The 17,335-nt window shown below is 42.1% G+C and overlaps 1 protein-coding gene across 4 annotated transcripts; it reads left to right on the plus strand.

The window, feature by feature from the left end:
* The first annotated feature begins 1,716 nt into the window (after positions 1-1,716).
* HAO2 (hydroxyacid oxidase 2) lies at positions 1,717-12,269 on the plus strand. Of its 4 annotated transcripts, none has more exons than XM_008505449.2 (8): positions 1,717-1,803; positions 3,434-3,585; positions 4,339-4,490; positions 5,335-5,618; positions 5,985-6,200; positions 7,965-8,123; positions 10,067-10,136; positions 11,427-12,269. In XM_008505449.2, the coding sequence occupies exons 2-8, from the start codon at positions 3,455-3,457 to the stop codon at positions 11,480-11,482; spliced, it is 1,068 nt and encodes a 355-aa protein (XP_008503671.2). In that variant the 5' UTR covers positions 1,717-1,803; positions 3,434-3,454; the 3' UTR covers positions 11,483-12,269. The 4 variants fall into 4 exon arrangements, with proteins under 4 accessions (XP_008503671.2, XP_030325149.1, XP_030325148.1 ...); XM_030469289.1 differs by having other exon boundaries at positions 5,539-5,618; XM_030469288.1 differs by having other exon boundaries at positions 3,534-3,585.
* Positions 12,270-17,335: the final 5,066 nt, after the last annotated feature.

Raw genomic sequence — 17,335 nt, forward strand, 5'->3', positions numbered from 1 at the left:
TACAAACATTTAACACGATTTAACACGATTTTTACAAACATTTACACTTATACACAGGATTTTTCTTCGGGCCCCGCAGGACACTCAGCTAAGAGCATCGAGGGGGCGCTGAGAGGCAGACATACAGGATTTTTACAGGATTTTACACAAAAATATAACTTACAAGATTTAGACATATAACTTACAGGATTTTTTCCACATACAGGGTTTTTTCTCAGGCACCCGTTCAATGTCACAAAGTCTCTACCTTTCCCAGCCCAGGCACTTTTTGTTCTTCTCCCTCCTGTATCTGCTCTTCTCTTGGCTTCCCTCTGCTCAGGGGCTTCCAAAGAGAGAATTCTTATCTTGGCTTCACTTTGCTCAGGGGTTCCTCATGGGTTTCTGGTTCCTCCGTGGGATTCCATACCATGGGATTCCATCCTCCTGGCTTCCTTCCCTTTGCTCAGGGGTTTCCAAAGAGAGAATCCTTATCTTGGCTTCCCTCTGCTCAGGGGTTTCCAGTCCAAGAGCTTGCTGGTCATACCTTTCAGGGAGAGTGTTAGCCCAGGCACATTTCAAATCAGGGAGAATGTTCCTGTTACCAGTTCCTCACACTGCTGCTTCTTTAGACATCTGCATGCTGCCCGCATTCTCCACCAAACATAGCGGGAGGAGCCATTCTTGCTCCTGAGGCTCGACGAGCTGCTGGTCTCTTCCAGGACTCCAGCCACCACACAGCGCTTCCAGGGTAGAAGTGTAGCAGGAAGAGCCTTTCTTGCTCCAGAGGCTCAACAAGCTGCTGGCCTCTCCATGCCTCACACCAGAGTGAGCTGAGGTGCCTTCTGTGGGTGTGTGTCCCACCTTTATTGGCCCCCTGGTCTTGCTCATGCCCAATAGGGGCCTGTCCTAATCAGGCACAGGTGGACTCACACCCACTCTTTGGCAACTCAAGGCACCTGGCTGACAATGTCTCTCTACAAAGTATCTTAATTTTTTGTTAGTAAAAGTCAAAGTTTCAAGCTCTCTTGCTTTCATTTAAAAATGTAAAGCATGAACCCTAAAGGCTTAAAAAAAATGAAAGATGAATGTTTACTTCTCATATCTCACAAATTTAAGTCAGAATCATAAATCTGTTGGCACCTCAGTCTCAGTTTGTAACACTTAGCAGGGAAAACAGAGGGAACCACAAAGAAAGGGAGAGGACCCATGGTTCTCCTGGGAGATGAATGGCTGGGGAGCCAGAGGAGGGGAATCTAGAAGTTCAGTCAGAGAGAAGCCAGATCGTGAGAGCACTCATAGCCTTTTAAAAATAGCAGAAGATAAAAGGTACGCCTCTTGTGCATGGTAGGAAGAAAAAACATCCCCCACATGTGGTAAAGATTCAGGTAAAGATTCAAGGCTCTGTAGCTGTGGGCTGTAGCAAATCACATTGTCTGTGAAACACCATTGTAGTGGGATTTGTAGCACATTCAACAGCAAGTTACCAACAGTTTAGAGATTCAATCAAAACAAAACCCTGAAAATCTTTCCTAAAGGAATGCACAGCCTTCAGCCACTGCAGAAGAGCACAGCTCCAGGGCTGTGTCCCAGGCAATCCTGCTGCTAGGGATGCATGGTTTTCGAAAGAAATGTTGATCACCTGACAGCAGAACAAAGTTAACATTATACAAACAGTACAAAGTTTACTGCAGGGTTGAGATTTAATCTCTGGTCGTTGCTTATTGACTGCAGAAAAACCAGCAGCTACTCAGTGTAAAGACCTCCTCTACATCCTGTTTGCAGGACAGCTTGAAGGAAAGGATCTCACTTCCTGCAGAACATAGAGTAAGTCTGAACTGAGGTCTGAAGTGGGAGACAATGAGGGCTGGGCATGGGTTGTTTAAAGTTCCCATTTATTCTGTCCTGAGAGGACTTGGTTTATCTTTTTGTGCTCACCAGCTTTGACCTTTCTAACAGCTGGAAAAGCAGAAGTGATACATGGTTTGCGGTATATCACAATCCGTGATATATGAACACGTGCTATTAGCAGTGCTTGATGTCTTGAAGGCATATAGAGAGGGCTTGGGATATTTTTACCATGTGCTACCTAATGCCTGTCAGAGGAGATAAAACAATGCTGAAGGAATCATATTTCTTCTTCATGTTCCAATCTTGGCCTCTTTCCTAGCAGAGAGTTATGAGTCCTGATTTCCAAGTGCATACACAGGCACCTCAGTCAGTGAGACGCATCCATGCCTGCAGTTTGACAGGTTGGATCCATGTACCTAACCTCTGTGTTTTTCTGTGCCAGAAGTGTACAACTTTGGACACATGGGACTGGTTTTGGTGAAGCTTGCAATCTCTGCTAATCTGCTGTGGGAGGCTAATCCTGAAAACTAGGATATTTACTTCTTCCTGTACATTTTTATAAAAAATTCAGCCTAACCACAGCTGTTTTAAAACTTTGTGTTTTCATGTACCTTGCAAAAGTGCCTATTTTAATCAGATCTGTGGAAGTAATTAGAACAAACCATGTAGCAAACTGATTTTGTTTGTGTTGTACGTGTTTCCTCGCACATGAGCATGGTTTGCTAAAACATCACTTTGTATAGTTTTTAGTCCTGACCAGTTGAAAAACATGTAAGTGCATTCATTTGCTTGACAGCATTTATGTTGGTGTGATTAGACATCTGGATCACACAAAGTCACTCCTGTTCCCTGGAAGACTGAGAGCAGCTCTTAGAATCATGATTCATGTTGTAGAATTTGCTTTTTGCAAAGTGCTTTTTTCAGAGTTTGTCCAAATTGTGTATGCTTCTTTTTTAGCATGTCTTGGTGCTGCAGTATGTAATGCTAACACTGAGAAGATACTTGCTACAAAAGAAAAATGAAGATCTGTAGAAAATACTTGTTCTTCCACAGTGCTGGCCTTAACAGTGACTTGCACTCAAAATAGACATAGTTTTTCAATATGTTCATGCTGGAGCAGGTTACACTCTGTATTTACTCGCTTCCAGATTCTCTGAGCTTGAATTAAGTCACTGCGCTCCGTAACTAATTGTTCAGTTGGGGAGCTGTCCTAAGGCGTGATCCAGCAAATGATGTTCTGGGACAGCCTTTGAGGAGAATAAGTGTAATAAATATCCCAGCTAATTTGAAGGTGGAAATTATGACAGAATTACTCAACTGCTGTGTCTTAAAATAGCAGAGGACCTAAAATGTCCTCTCCAGGCTTCTGTTGAAGATACAATAGAGGCACAGAGATACATGCTTCTTCCTACTCTTTCCTCTGCAACTTCAAGTTTTCCTTATGTTAGGGGAGAGGATGAATGGCAAGATAGACTGAGACAACCTCTCAGCAACTCTTCTAGAAGACAGAGAAGTCTGAGGTTATCATTATGTGACATTAGAGCCCCTGGAAGACAGAATGGACCTTTCTAATCTAATTCCCATTCCATGTTGTTCTTTTCTTCAGGGTTCCCACAGCCTCTCAGCAATGGCTATGGTGTGTCTTTCAGACTTTGAAGCATATGCTAAAAAGTATTTACCCAAGATTGCTTGGGATTTTTTTGCAGCTGGAGCAGACGATTGTAACACTCGAGATGAAAACATCCTGGCATATAAAAGGTAACATGAAGAGGTAATGAGGGGTGTTGTACTGGGAGCTTTTAAACTATGTTTTTGTCCAAACCTTTGGACTTCACAAGCAAAAATTCCTAACACCTTGCCCTTCAAGGTGGTTGGTCCCCAAGCAAAAAAAATGCACTTTCCTGAGTGATATATGCTGTATGTACTGATGCTAGCCTGAATATGATACAGATTGTATGAAGTATAAGAGATGCTGAGGGTAGAGGCAAATGACAGGGCATGGTCTGGTCTGAGATGACATGACATGACATGACATGAGCAGCTATGATAGAATGAGATGCAATGGAGAGCATGTGGTGAAGAGCAGGAAGCCTACGTGTGGGATTTGAGGAACATCTTGCAGACAATGAGGGCAGGCACAATGTACAGTGAGTATATATGGAATGGTGGTGTGGAAGGCAGTGACCACAAGACTGGGAATGGGCTGCAAGTAGAAGGAATCTGTGGGATGGACTGTGGGAGAACTAGAGCCAGTGAGCTGTGGTGGGAAATGCAGAAATGAGGTGCTGTGGCCAGTAAGCAGGACTATGGGATTACTGAAAAGTGGAAGTGGCTGAACTGCTGGGTGACCTCTAAAAGTGAACAGAAAGGACAAAGAGCCTTTGTTATATCCTGTTTTCTTTCTTGGCTCAGATATCTGCATTGCAGTATGTAAATGAAGACCTGGAGTCCATGAAATTTCAGAAAAGCCGCTGAAAAGTTACCATCCTGAAGGGGTTGTTTGCCTTACAGAATTCATTTCCGGCCACGTATGCTGCGGGACGTATCCGTGATGGACATTAGGACTAAGATCCTTGGGAGTGAAATCAGCTTTCCTGTAGGAATCGCCCCTACAGGCTTCCACCAGCTAGCATGGCCTGATGGAGAGAAAAGCACAGCCAGAGGTATTCTGCTTTGCTGCCAAGTAGCAAGAAGGGGTTTGTGGGAAAGCCTCAGGAAGCTGTTAGGATGACTCTCTGTGTGACTGAGCAAAATCTTCAGTCTTGAGGGGCAAACTCCTTACCCACTTTCTGACATTCCTTTTTGCGGATGACCCACTTGGGCCTGGTGACACAAAGAGTGTGGGAAGCTGTAGAGACATTGTTCTATTTCTCCAGCAACCACTAATATGAGATCAGCCCTGTGGAGGCTTCTACAAACTTAAGACAGAGAATATGGACACATTTCTGAGGTACACCAAGAACCACACAGGTCCTCAGTTCTGTAGGGTCTAGATGGGACATAAAAGTGTTGGATGGACTCAGCCTGTAAATTCTTGATTATGAGTAAGAACAGTGCCTCCCGCAGAGAAAAACATGACCACTCTGCCCAAGTCCCATGGTGGCTTTGGAGATCTGAGCCCTGGAAATACTTTTGTCCTGTGTGTGTTTTTGTGTACACTGGGTGCACTGACAGCAATTCCTGTGAGGAACTGTGTCATGTTTTATGACTGTGTCAGCCATAATGTTCCTGCTTTTGAAAGAAATGCAAAATGAAAGCATCACTTGGTAAATTACCTTTCCCTCTCCTGCTTCTGTAACCATGACCCAACAGTGCATGGTAAACACAGACATATATAACCCTGGAGATGTATTTGCCAAGTGGTAGGGCACTGAGTTTGGCAGGATATAAGTAAAAGAGGAGTTCAGGCCTTCTCTGCAATCTGTATATAAAAATCTTTTGTACCTGGTGTCTGGCAGGACTGTTCAAATGACCTTGATCCTGACTATTTTCCAATCCCCCCCGAAGCTGCCAAAGCAATGAACACTTGCTACATTGCCAGCACGTACTCCACCTGCACGCTGGAGGAGATCTCTGCGGCTGCTCCCGGAGGCCTCCGCTGGTTCCAGCTCTATGTCCACCGCAACAGGGAGGTTTCCAAGAATTTGGTCCAAAGGGCGGAGGCCTCGGGTTTCCAGGCCCTTGTCCTCACCGCGGATCTGCCCTACACAGGCAGAAGACGCGATGATATCCGCAATGGTTTCCGCCTTCCTCCCCACATGAAACTGAAGAACTTGGAAGGAGCCTTTGAGGTTTGTAGAATGAGCCTGTCCTTTCATTCGCTGGGCTGGCATGTACCACATGAGACAAAACCACTGGGTAACTGCTGATTTGTTCAGTCAAGATACACCAGGGTGTATCTTCTCCTCTTGTGGTTCTGCAGAGCCCTGGCTTGACCTTCTGCCAGACGAGGTTCTGACTTCAAAATCCCAGTCCAGCTTCCTTACAGACCCTGATGTCCATACCAATCGTAATTATCCTTCTCTGGAGACACATGCTTTCTGGAGCTGATTAACATGTCTGTTACCAAGTTTAATTACTCTGTTCTAGGGCAGACTTCAAGGGGCCTCTGTACTGTGACAGCTCAGATGAGGTTTCCTTCTGTCCCATGGCTATAGGGAGATGACTCTTCTGAGTACGGACTGCCACCCAACAGCTTGGATGCCTCTGTCACCTGGAACGATATCTACTGGCTGCGAAGCCTGACCCAGCTGCCCATCATCATCAAAGGCATCTTGACGAGAGAAGATGCAGAGCTGGCAGTGAGACACGGAGTCCAGGGAATTATTGTGTCCAATCATGGTGGAAGGCAACTGGACGGAGGACTTGCCACTGTAAGTGAGAAAAATGGATGTCACATGAGAGTTCATTGTATTCACATTTGTGCTAACCCTGGTAGTCTTCGTGCATGAGCTTCTGGTGGACTTGTGTGTTCATTGCATGGCTGTGGATGTGAGCAGAGGCACTTTAGCTTTAAACTGACTTTCCATAGGTGACCCACTGAAGTATTTTTTCAGCTTCTTGTGAGGGTTCTACAGGTAGCACTGAAACCACATATCTGCAGACAAACTACTGGATTGAGTTAATAGAAGTTTTTTGCTTATGTCTTCTTCATTAGCTGGGTGCAGTGCACACGTTTTCTTTGCGCACTGCAGCAAAAATAAAACAAAGCTCTGGAACCAAAAATGTACAAACGAGAGCGTAATGTATTCTCATTGTTCACATCTGCCAAAACACACACAAACAATGCAGCTAGATTTAGTGAGAAATCTGCTTGCGTATTTACAGTCTCAAGTCAAAATGGGAATTTATTGACTTTCATGAGCCAGAAAAAGAATAATTTATCTGGAGAAAAAATCCCCTGTTATTTGATTTGTACAAAGAAATCATGGGTTGTTTGGACATATGTGTATCTCACTGGTTTCATTTGCCTTCTGTCAGTTTTTCCAGTTGTTTTTATTTTACAGTTCTGTATTGCACAGTATCTTATGGACTTTCTTTTCTCCGTTTTCCTCTGTAAAATAAAAATAGGCACCAGGGAATTCTGTTCTATGTCTATGCTGACAATAGTGAATTAACAAAATACTAATCTAAATGCTAAGGTCAAAATAATGGAAATTGCATCCACATTAAGCTGCTCTTCTACCTCAAGGGTTTCTTTATAGACACAGACAAACCAGTAGGTATCTAGTTCAGCTCTGCTACTCCTCTGGTACCAAACCTGTCAGCAGAAGCTAATGTCTCTAGTCTTTTTAAAGAAAATATCAGCCTTAGATTTTTAAGTCTGAAATTCTGAAAAAAAAAATTATGAAAATTTAGAAAAATCTGCCTAGTAATCTTGGTTATAGCTGCTCTACTTAAAAAAAAATAAAAAACCAAACACGTTTAAAAGAGGGCAAAAGACTATAGAAAAGAGACCTTTGGGTTTTCTGTAAAGTAGAGATATTTAGGTCAAGAGCAACATCATGCCACTGGCTACATACTGCCTTTGGGAGCAGAGCCAGCATCACTGCCTGGTACTGCCCTGCACTACCAGCCTGGGCACTGTGCTGTGCTCCACAGAAAAGGCTTCAGGGAACCAGACTACACAGTCTTGACCAAATGAAACTCTAACTGTACTACATAGTAAGTTAAATCTTTTCGAGGGTATGAGGTGGCTTTTGACAGGTGGTGACCAGGATTAGGTTGAAATGCAAGTTTAGACAATCCAGACAGTAGAAAGGAGAGGTCTGACATCAGCCTTTTTTACAAACATCTGTTTTTGCAAACATCAAACATTGTCTCAAAAGAAAGTTACATTGAACTTTATTTTTTTAATCTGTCAGAAAGCAAGTGAAAACCTCACTATTTCATTATCAGAAGTGCTAGCAAAGAATATCAATATAAGCAAAGCACTTGAAAAGGGAATTAACTATCTGGCAAACAGAACAGGGATTTGCAATTTATCCTGCATCTTTCAGTGCAATTTGTGATGCATTGTCACATTTTGTTTTGAGAAGGTATGCTGCTAAAGCACTACCTCCCTGTGTGTTGCTTGAGAGTATCTCCTCTTGGAATCAAGAGCTGACCTCAGGGTGACAATGTCTGCTTCTTTGCAGATTGATGCTCTGGTTGAGATTGTGGAGGCAGTACAAGGCAGAGCTGAAGTTTATTTAGATGGTGGAATCCGAAAAGGAAGTGACATACTAAAAGCACTGGCACTGGGAGCAAAATGTGTCTTTATTGGAAGACCAGCTTTGTGGGGTCTGGCTTACAAGGTGAGTAGAGAGCTTTGATTTTGTTGTGTCTACTTCTCATACCTTCCAACACTGTTGTTATTTAGAAGTCACAGAGACAGTTCTCATCAGTGAAGAATCTTATCTGTTTTTGTTTTGCTGAATTTCAAGTGGAAACACCCAAATTTGAATGAAAACCAGACATTTTCTGTGATTTAAAAATACCACTGATTTTTATTATGTCAAGTACTATTTTGACACTGGAGACTTTTTTTTTGTGGGGCCTGATTTCTTGGTGTTCCAGTTTGGCATTATAAACAATACTGTAGGACCATAAGTGCTTTTGAAAACTGGAGATAGGCTTATTTACCATAAAGATGAGTCTGACAAATCCATATGCTGTTATCTTACTTGGAAACAATAGATGTTTTTTAAATAACAGTTTCATAATGGTGTTATGAATTCTTCAGAGATGCAAATAGAACTACATTCCATTGATGCCTGAAACATTTTGGATGAGACTGAGCCAAACCACAACCTGTAGGTGCCTGAGCATGCCATCTCAGTTCTAGCTTTGCTGTTGCTTAACTACTAGCATATTTCTATGATCCAGAGCTGTCAGTTAGGCTCTGATGCAGAAGGTTAACAGAGTAAAATTAAAATTTAATGAAACCAGTTTTTCCCTTTGCTAAATCTTTGCTTTTTTGACTCTAGATTGGTGCTTTCAAGCTTTTCTGTAGAAGAAAAAAATACTTATTATATGGTCGAGAAATATTTTCCTGACTTTTAAATGAGCTCCTGTCTAGTGATGTGATTGCTGTGAATCCCAGTAGATAGATTTAAGCAAAAAAAAAAATCACCTGAATCTTTTCACAAGCCTGGAAGAGTTGAGAGCACTCATATTTTTTTTTCCCAAAGAAAACGTTTCTGTCATGAAAAGGATGTTTCTTTGGGTTGACTGCATTTTTTCCACAATACAAGAAAGGAGATGGGATTTTGTGAGTTCGACTATGCTTTGGTATAGAATCGTAGAACCATAGAATGGTTTGGGTTTGAAGAAACCTTAAAGATAATCTAGTTTAAACCTCCCTGCATGGGCAGGGACACCTCCCACCAGACCAGGTTGCTCACAGCCCCATCCAACCTGGCCTTGAACACTTCCAGGAAGGGGGCAGCCACAATTTCCTTGGGCAACCTGTGACAGTGTCTCACCACTATCACAGGAAATATTTTTTTCTTAATATATATAAAGAAAGAATATATATCAAGAATTATATCTACCCTTCTCAAGCTCTAAGCCTTTACAGACCCTTGTACTATATTCCACGGAGTACCCCTAAAGATGTATCTCAGAGGCATTGCCCCAGCATACAAGAGAGAAAGGTTGTGAACGAGCACCGACATTATCTGCATCCAATGCACTCTTCATTGCAAGAAATAAAAACAAAAATTAAGAGAAAAAGAAAAAATCCTCCAAGATTTTACAGTGAGATCAAAATTTTAAGTACATTTCATTGGATTTTGAGTTCTGGAGGAAAACGCAGAGTCTAGTATTTTAAAAAATGCAGCGCAGTATCTGAGTAAAATCAAGCTCTCAAAGCTGTACCATATATAAAACTCACATTACCTCATAAAATGCTGTCAGCTTTGTAAGTCTTGACATTTTAAAACAAACCCATTGGTGAAGGTTAACTGAAAGATAATAAAAATAAAATAATAATTAAACAATCAGCTAGAAAATGTCAGAAGTGAAAAACAGCTTTGTTTTCTTTCCTTGTTCAGATGTATCACAAAAGGAAAAGAATCTAAATTAATCTGCGATGATCTGAGCACATCCATTATATCATTTTAATCATTCATCTGTGAGAGAGACTGGAACTGGCACAGACTTAAGGGACTGTCCCAGCTCTCATGGTGAAAGCATTCTGCAGCATTGCTCTGTGCCAGTGCTCCTTTTACTCTGATTGCTTTCTTTGTTGGAGCAGGGTGAAGAAGGTCTTCAAGATGTTTTGAGGATTTTGCAGGATGAATTTCGTTTGTCGATGGCCTTAGCTGGTAAGTGTTGTGTAACCAGTGATACAGAGGTGATGCAAACCGTCGAAAACTTGAAGCCTAACAGATGGGTCACAAAAAGGGGGTCCATGTGAGCTCTGCTGGTTCTAATTGCTGTACTTAAGGTGATCTGTGCTTCCTGTGAAACCACTTCACATTTCAGGTGCTATAGCAATGAAGCATGTAAGGAGGAATTAGTTTAAAGCAGCTTTCTGACCCACTTAAACAGATGCAAAACTGCTAAGCAGAGCTGAGCAAAACTTGGGATTTCTGCTCTTCCAGGAATTACATACTTTTCCTAGTATTTAATTAAACATTTACTGGGATAAAATGCAACCTTTTTTTTTTTTTTTTTCATAAAAGGTTTTGAAAAAATGGATGCAGAATTTTTCTCCTTGTATTAGATAATGCAGTCTTTTGGCACGGATTCAAATTTCTGCATCACTTATGCTTTAAAAGCCTCCATGTTTCCTTCAAGCTTTTACTGTTGTTTTCCTTGTTCTGTGTTTCTCACTTCTGCTCCTACCTGCAGCTGCCCATATTTGGCTCTTTCACTGAAAAGCAAATCTGTACAGCCCAGTACAAACTTGTTTCACACTTGAAGAAGCACAAGACACCCATACAGTGCAAAAGTATTCAGACACCAGCAAAAGGTCTTATCACACTTTAAATCATGTTTTAAAGATTTTCATGTTCTAGCAGCCATTAACTCCAGTGGATAGCAATGCTGAGTGGGAGACTGGAACTGAAATCCTGTTGGGCATTTCTTAATAGCCTGGTGTTTTTTGGGTTACTTTTTCAACCAGTAAAGATTCTTGCAAGTTTTGATTTGTTTTGCTTTGTTTTTTTCCAGAAGCGTCTCACACTTCTTTACATGCAAAAGGGCACTGAATGTGGCATGAGTAGGAGGTTGGGACCTTTTTGTCAGGCCTATGAAATTCCACCCAGGTTTGACCACATGAAACAGCAATGCAAATCTCCACCTCTGGTTGCTTGACACACAGCAGACCCTCTGTCTTTTCTGTCTACCTCTCACTTCTGTCTGGATCAGAGGACTCCCTACTCAGTTTGCTATAAGGATCTTTTTTTTTTCCCACATGTCTAACTCTTGTGTAGCAAGCAACCTCATGGCTGAAGGTGCCATTGAGGAGGAGTGTGACTGAGCTGTTGAAGTAACAACCTGTCCCCACATAGTTCAGACAAGACCAGACCATGACTCAGAAAGAGCCTTCCAAGTTTTGTCCACAGACTTTCCTCTCTCACCAACATGTTCCATTTCTCTATTTATTTCAGGCTGTGCCAGTGTCTCAGAGATTGGCCCACACCTTGTTCAGTTCTCAAAGCTGTGAACGTCCTCCTGCAAAAGAAAGCCAGCTGACTCTGAGGTCCCAAACCAGACTGAAGACAGAAGAAGGAGGTGCAGACATTGAATGTGCAATAAGTGTCTCTTAAGGCCTTCAGGAAGCTCCTGAGGAGATTAAGAAAGGCTCAGTGCCAGCAAAGGCCATTCTCTGGTTTTATTGAGACTGATGAGTTCTTTAACACTTTGGGTAATTGTTACTTGCTTAAATACATTTACTTTAAACTGGCATTCCCTAGTATTACTTGTGTTAGGCCTTACTCCCAATTTCTGTTACAATGGCAGTCACCCATGGAAAAATATCTCCCTTGCTTCTTGCTGGTTCTACTACAAAACTTTCCTGCCCCAGGCAGTGTGTTGTGGCTGATAACTTCCACAGCCTGGGCTTTCCTGAATGTATTCACAGCAGATACAGAAACAAAGATGCACCAGCTGAGACAGACCCCAGCCACCCTTTATGGTGGTGGAGAGTGTCTTGTGAACCGCTTCTAAATGCAGACAAGTGAGATCACTAGTAACCAGAGCAACACCATGTGCTCCCCAGGAAGAGCTCCTCTTCCTCTGCTGCCCACTTCACTTGCACTGTGAACTCATCTGAGCAGCAGTCACAACCCACACATTCTCTGAGCACAGTGCGAATTCATGGCATTGTGTAAGTAACTCACCCAGTGCCCTGGTCTCTGTCCATGAGTGAACGTGGCCTCCCAAGTAGCACGTGCCCTTTGCTCTCAGGACATGGTGAAGAGGCAGTGGGGTGCCTGCAGCCAGCACAGACCTGCATAAACCCTTACCCTCCAAGTTAACAGAATGCGTTCTCCTTCCTTCAATATTCAAGTTTCTTCTGAGACATTGGTCTTGGATGAGGGAGCACAGCCTTGGCTGAGCCTTCCATCACCTGGTGGTGGTGGATCCTTAATAACAACTCAGAGTTCCCTTTCCCTTTCTCTTTCCCTATCCCTGTTCCTTCCCCTTCCCTTTTTGATTCTAGTTCTCTTTCAGCTGGATGGTTTACTTTCTGTAGTACTCCTGAGAGCACAATCTTCAGCTACATCCTCTAGTCTTCCTCTTTCTTCCTCATTCTCTCTCCTTTCATCACCTGTCCCCCACCAGTCACCCTTTCCCCATTATTCTTCTTCACAGAGCTGTCAGTCCTCATTTAGGCTATTATTTTTGTGTATCACTGACTAATCCAAGCCTCCCAGTGTCCTGGACCCCTAGTGCGAATACCAGAGCATCCTGGAGATGACAGCAAGTATCCTGCTGCTGCCCAGGGATGAGGAAGCTACTGAGGAGTGTTAAGTGAGGCAGGGCTGGGGCAGACAGGGTCCTGCAGCCTGGGTAGACATTTGTTGATATTGTATTATCTAGACCTGATGTCTCTTGGTGGTTTTTTTCTGTTCTAATAGGCTGCAACATGAGTGTTTACTCTGAACTATTCTTCCTAGGAGGGGTTTAGCAATACTTACTTTTAAATCTTTAAATAATGCTGCCCAAGTGAAGATGTAAACAGAATTTATCTAATTAAAATATCTAGAACCCTTTTGTGCACATGTGGTCTTTGATATAAATGTGGTGTGTTAATCAGTGGAGACCTGGGCCAGTGTAAATTGAAATAAGCTGAATCTCCATGAAGAGTTTAACTGATATAACTACTTGGGTTTAAACAGGTCTTTTAAGTGAGACAGGGTAAATACTATGTACATATGAAAACTGCTGGCATATTAAAGAACTGAGGCAGTGCCCTTACACTTGGATTGCTCTGTCTTCTGCCTGGAAATCTTCTTGCTGTGCCCTGTTTGATGGATGGTAGTGAAATAAAAGGGGAGCCTGGGTTTAAAGACCGTCATGGTGCTTAAGAGGTATAACTAAGATTGTATCAGTCTTCACCTCTGGCATTTCCAATCTTTTAAGTGTTTTGCACATCAATAGAAATAAACAGAATTGGTTTGTTTCCCTGTTCCCTTGTATAGTCTGTAACAGACTATATACCAACAGAAACACTTGAATCCACAATTATTTTGCTTGATATTGCATAAAAGTAAAATAAAGCACAGTTCATATTTATTTCAAATGGATGTTGTTAAAATCTCAGGAAGAGTGGACAGAATTTTGGTCTGGAACTCAGGGGCTCTGGCATTTACACTTATTTTCTGCTAAACTTGAACCAGGCTTTTCCTAATTGTGCAGCCAGTGAACAAAATGTAGAGTGGTGATCAAGTGCTAGACCTTCTAACATACTACTTCTTCATCTTTGTACAGCTCTATTGTTTGAGTTACCAATCAAACTTCAGATCAGTGTATGAAGTCCTCTGTCCCCAGGACTAAGGGGATTTTAGGAAGCAGAAGAAAGAAGCTAGTGCTGTTAACTTTCTTTGTTTAGACCTGCATTTCTTGCAGAGATAACAATGTCTGCAGTGATCGTCCAGAGGCCTTCACATGGAGACCTTCCTCTTTGTTCCAGTAATAATAAACTTTACTGGCAGACTGACAGCCCAGCAGATAAGACTGAGGAATAATACCACATTGCACATTTTGATGGACTTCAAGGATGTGCAAGAAGAAACTGAGACAACTGGATGTGCTCAGAAGGCTAAAGGTAGCCACAGAGAGGGGAATAACATCCCTATCTTGTACTGCTCAGTGGGAGGGAGGAGAAAAGATGCTGCCTCACTTCTTAGATGTGTGCAGTAGAAGTGTGAAAGGCAATGGGCACAAGTTGCAATGTGGAAAATTCCTGTTAGAAATTAGTGGAAAAAACTTCCCCATGAGGGTGGTCAGACATTACAACAAAGAGTATGGAAACCCTCTGTCTCTAAGGATGAAACAGTGACTAGGCAAAGGCCTAAGCAACCTCAACTAGTCTGATAGTGCTTTGAAAAGATGTTGGGTCAGGGATCTCTAGAGGCTCCTTTCAACCTAAATTGTTGAGACACATCACAGAATCATAAAATAGAAGGTGCACATCAGATCTATACCCTGCCATACCAGCGTATTGCTGTGATCAGCTACCATGGAGATCCACAATCAGCTCCTTGGAAGAGGGAAAAAGAAAGTTATATAGTGAGTTAGCTTAAAAGAAGACCTCATGGGTTTTGACCAGGCTGGCAGTCTTTTGAACAAGTTCATCCTACAACTTTTTGAGATTTTGGATGTTTTCTACTGCCTGTATTAAGCCTGTGCCAATGCATAACAAAGTCTCATTCCCCTTTCTACACTCTGTCCTGCTTTCTGTATTTGCTGTGTATTTCTCTGATGCAAATTGAAGCAAGGTCAAATCTTTCCAAAAAATTGTGCCTGCAGTGATTGTAAACATGTGGGTTAAGGGACTAATCAAACCCTGCTGCCTCCCAGCATCCCTGGAGGATGTAAGAGGGACAGAGAATCAGACTGTTTATGAGGGTAGTTTATCTAAAGTACTGATCAAAATTTAAACATTTTTCTTTGGCACATGGTGCAAATTTCTGTAGCCTTTAAATATATACTTTACTCATCAATTTCAGTAAAGGAAACATAGTTCTACCTAAAACTAAAGGGAAAATGACACTCAATTTGTGTTTCTAGTTAATGGCCCAATTTGTGTGCTGTCTAGTATAACGAAGATTACTGCAAGTAGGTCTTTCTGATCTTGAAGATCGTGTAATAAAAGTTTACACTCACTTTCTTTCTTTTACCAGAAAAATTTTGGTACTACTGGGACAGGCAATATTTTCTTTGTCCAGTTTAAATGCATAGAAACATTGAGGCCTCTTGGGGTGATTATCTTCATACCTTGGTTAAAGTGTCTTAAAACTGTCTCCCACTGTGAGAAGTTGTGTTCATTCAGAATTTGATTCAGCACAGCTGTCCAGAAGTTGACTGTTTAAATCTTTTTGCCTCTTGTCAATGTGCAACCAGAAGAGAGAGGAAAATCCAGGAGGCTCCCACGTGGGAACAGTGCCTTTCACTCTGAAGAGGAAAAGTACTCCTGGAGTAAATTTACATCTCAAAGTATACCCTCTTTCCTAGAACTGCCATTTTGAGCTTTCTGGCATATGACGGTAAGAATCACATAAATTATCCACATAAAAAGCACATTCATTTTTTTGTGGTTTTTTGGTCACAATTACTCTGCATTTAGGCAGCAAAAGGCCTATTTAAATAATGAGCATGCCTTCACTTTTCCCTGCTTCAATTTTCATCAGTATGGGCAACAGAGAAGACTTCAGAAACCCCTTTCCTAATTAAGATTTCTTTTCTGGACAAAAGGATCTGTCCTTCTTTTCTTACTTCTGGATAGCTTCTGCCTGATTGCACAATTAAGCAATCAAACAGCATCACCCTCTGTAAAAGCATATTTTATCCTACCTAAAACTTCTGCATTCTGCAATTTTACTGCATTCACTCACTCCAGGACCATGATTCAGTTTGTTCTCAATTTCCCTTTCTCTATTTCTCTCTTGATGTCTTCTCACCTTCACTGCACTCCCTGGCCCCCTCCTTTCCAATCCCTTTTTTTCTTTGTGGAAAGGCCAAGAAAATGTTCTTCTAACACCAGCCAGACAGTGACCTGATGTATCTCTGTCACAGAAAGCACCAATAAAGCCAGAGGAGCAACACTGTTCCTGGACCAGCAGATTAGGGACACGGAGTGGTGGGACATAGTGGATCACATGTGTACTGATCTATGCACTTACACCATGTATTGCAATTCTCCAACACAAGCCAAAAATAGGCAGGCTCTGATATCCTAAAATGATTCTCTGAGACATGCAGCCCATTCTACTATTCACCTCTGTGCCCATCAGCAAAATGCCAGATTACAAAGGCGTCATTGTATGATACATTCGAGGCAAAACTGCAATGTAGTTAAAAAGATGACTATGCCTTGAGGCAGAAGGCACAATTGGTAATTTCTTTAGATGCTGATGAATTCTGGTTTAGTTTGCAAATCCAGACATGTGCAGTAGCTTTGAATTTCTTCCAATTTCTCCCGGTGGTTAGGCATCTGGTGTGTTATGGTCTCATTGCTCACTAACACCATTTTGGGATGTACAGCCCATTCCAGCATCTGCCTCTGTATCCTCCAGGAAACACCAGAGCCAGTCTTGTTTGCAGCACACAGGAGCTGCTGAGCTGCCCAGCAACCCTACACACCAGTGTCAAGAAGAAACAGAGGGTGAAAATGTTGTCTCCAGTTGTGACCATAGGAAGCACCAGCAGGTCTGCACTTGAACTGAGCAAAGGGCAGCAGAAAACAAAGCAGAAAATCCTGATATCCACAAGCACCAGGCTGCTGAGAAACAGTGTATAAAATTCCCTCTAATGCACCAAACACTTGGCCCAGTACTACCTAAGGTGACAAAGCACAGTGGTAATAAATCTCTTTACAGTCCTTTGTATTGCCCTCATATTCAAGCACTACCCCTCCTAAATTTGGACGTTCTCATAGGTTACCTAGGTGTAGGAGAATATTCTCTATCCTGAGAATCTATATTGTGTTGTCTGGTTTTAGAATGCCTCCTGAAAGCTTTTTTTTTTCCTTTTCCCCTAACAGTAAAAAAGAAGTACTATTTCTGAGAGCACCAGTTACAGCAGCAAGCTTTGGTTGGTTATTTTTCCTTGCAAAACACATGCAATGCAAAAAATGAGTTTGCAGCAGCTTCTGATAAGAACATACAGCGTCAAGGTCCTGTCTGGGAGAAGTCAAGGAAAGAAAAAGTGATAACATTTTTTGGAAAGATTTGTTGGGGTAAGGGAATGGTTTTCAAGGACACTGTGATTAAAACAGTTGCCAAAACTTCGTCATCTGTGTTAGCTAGAAACTCTTTTTTTCTCCAACAGAGATGATTTTTTTTTCCCTGCT

This window comes from Calypte anna, chromosome 1, assembly GCF_003957555.1.
Source record: "Calypte anna isolate BGI_N300 chromosome 1, bCalAnn1_v1.p, whole genome shotgun sequence".
In the NCBI taxonomy this organism is placed as follows: domain Eukaryota; kingdom Metazoa; phylum Chordata; class Aves; order Apodiformes; family Trochilidae; genus Calypte; species Calypte anna.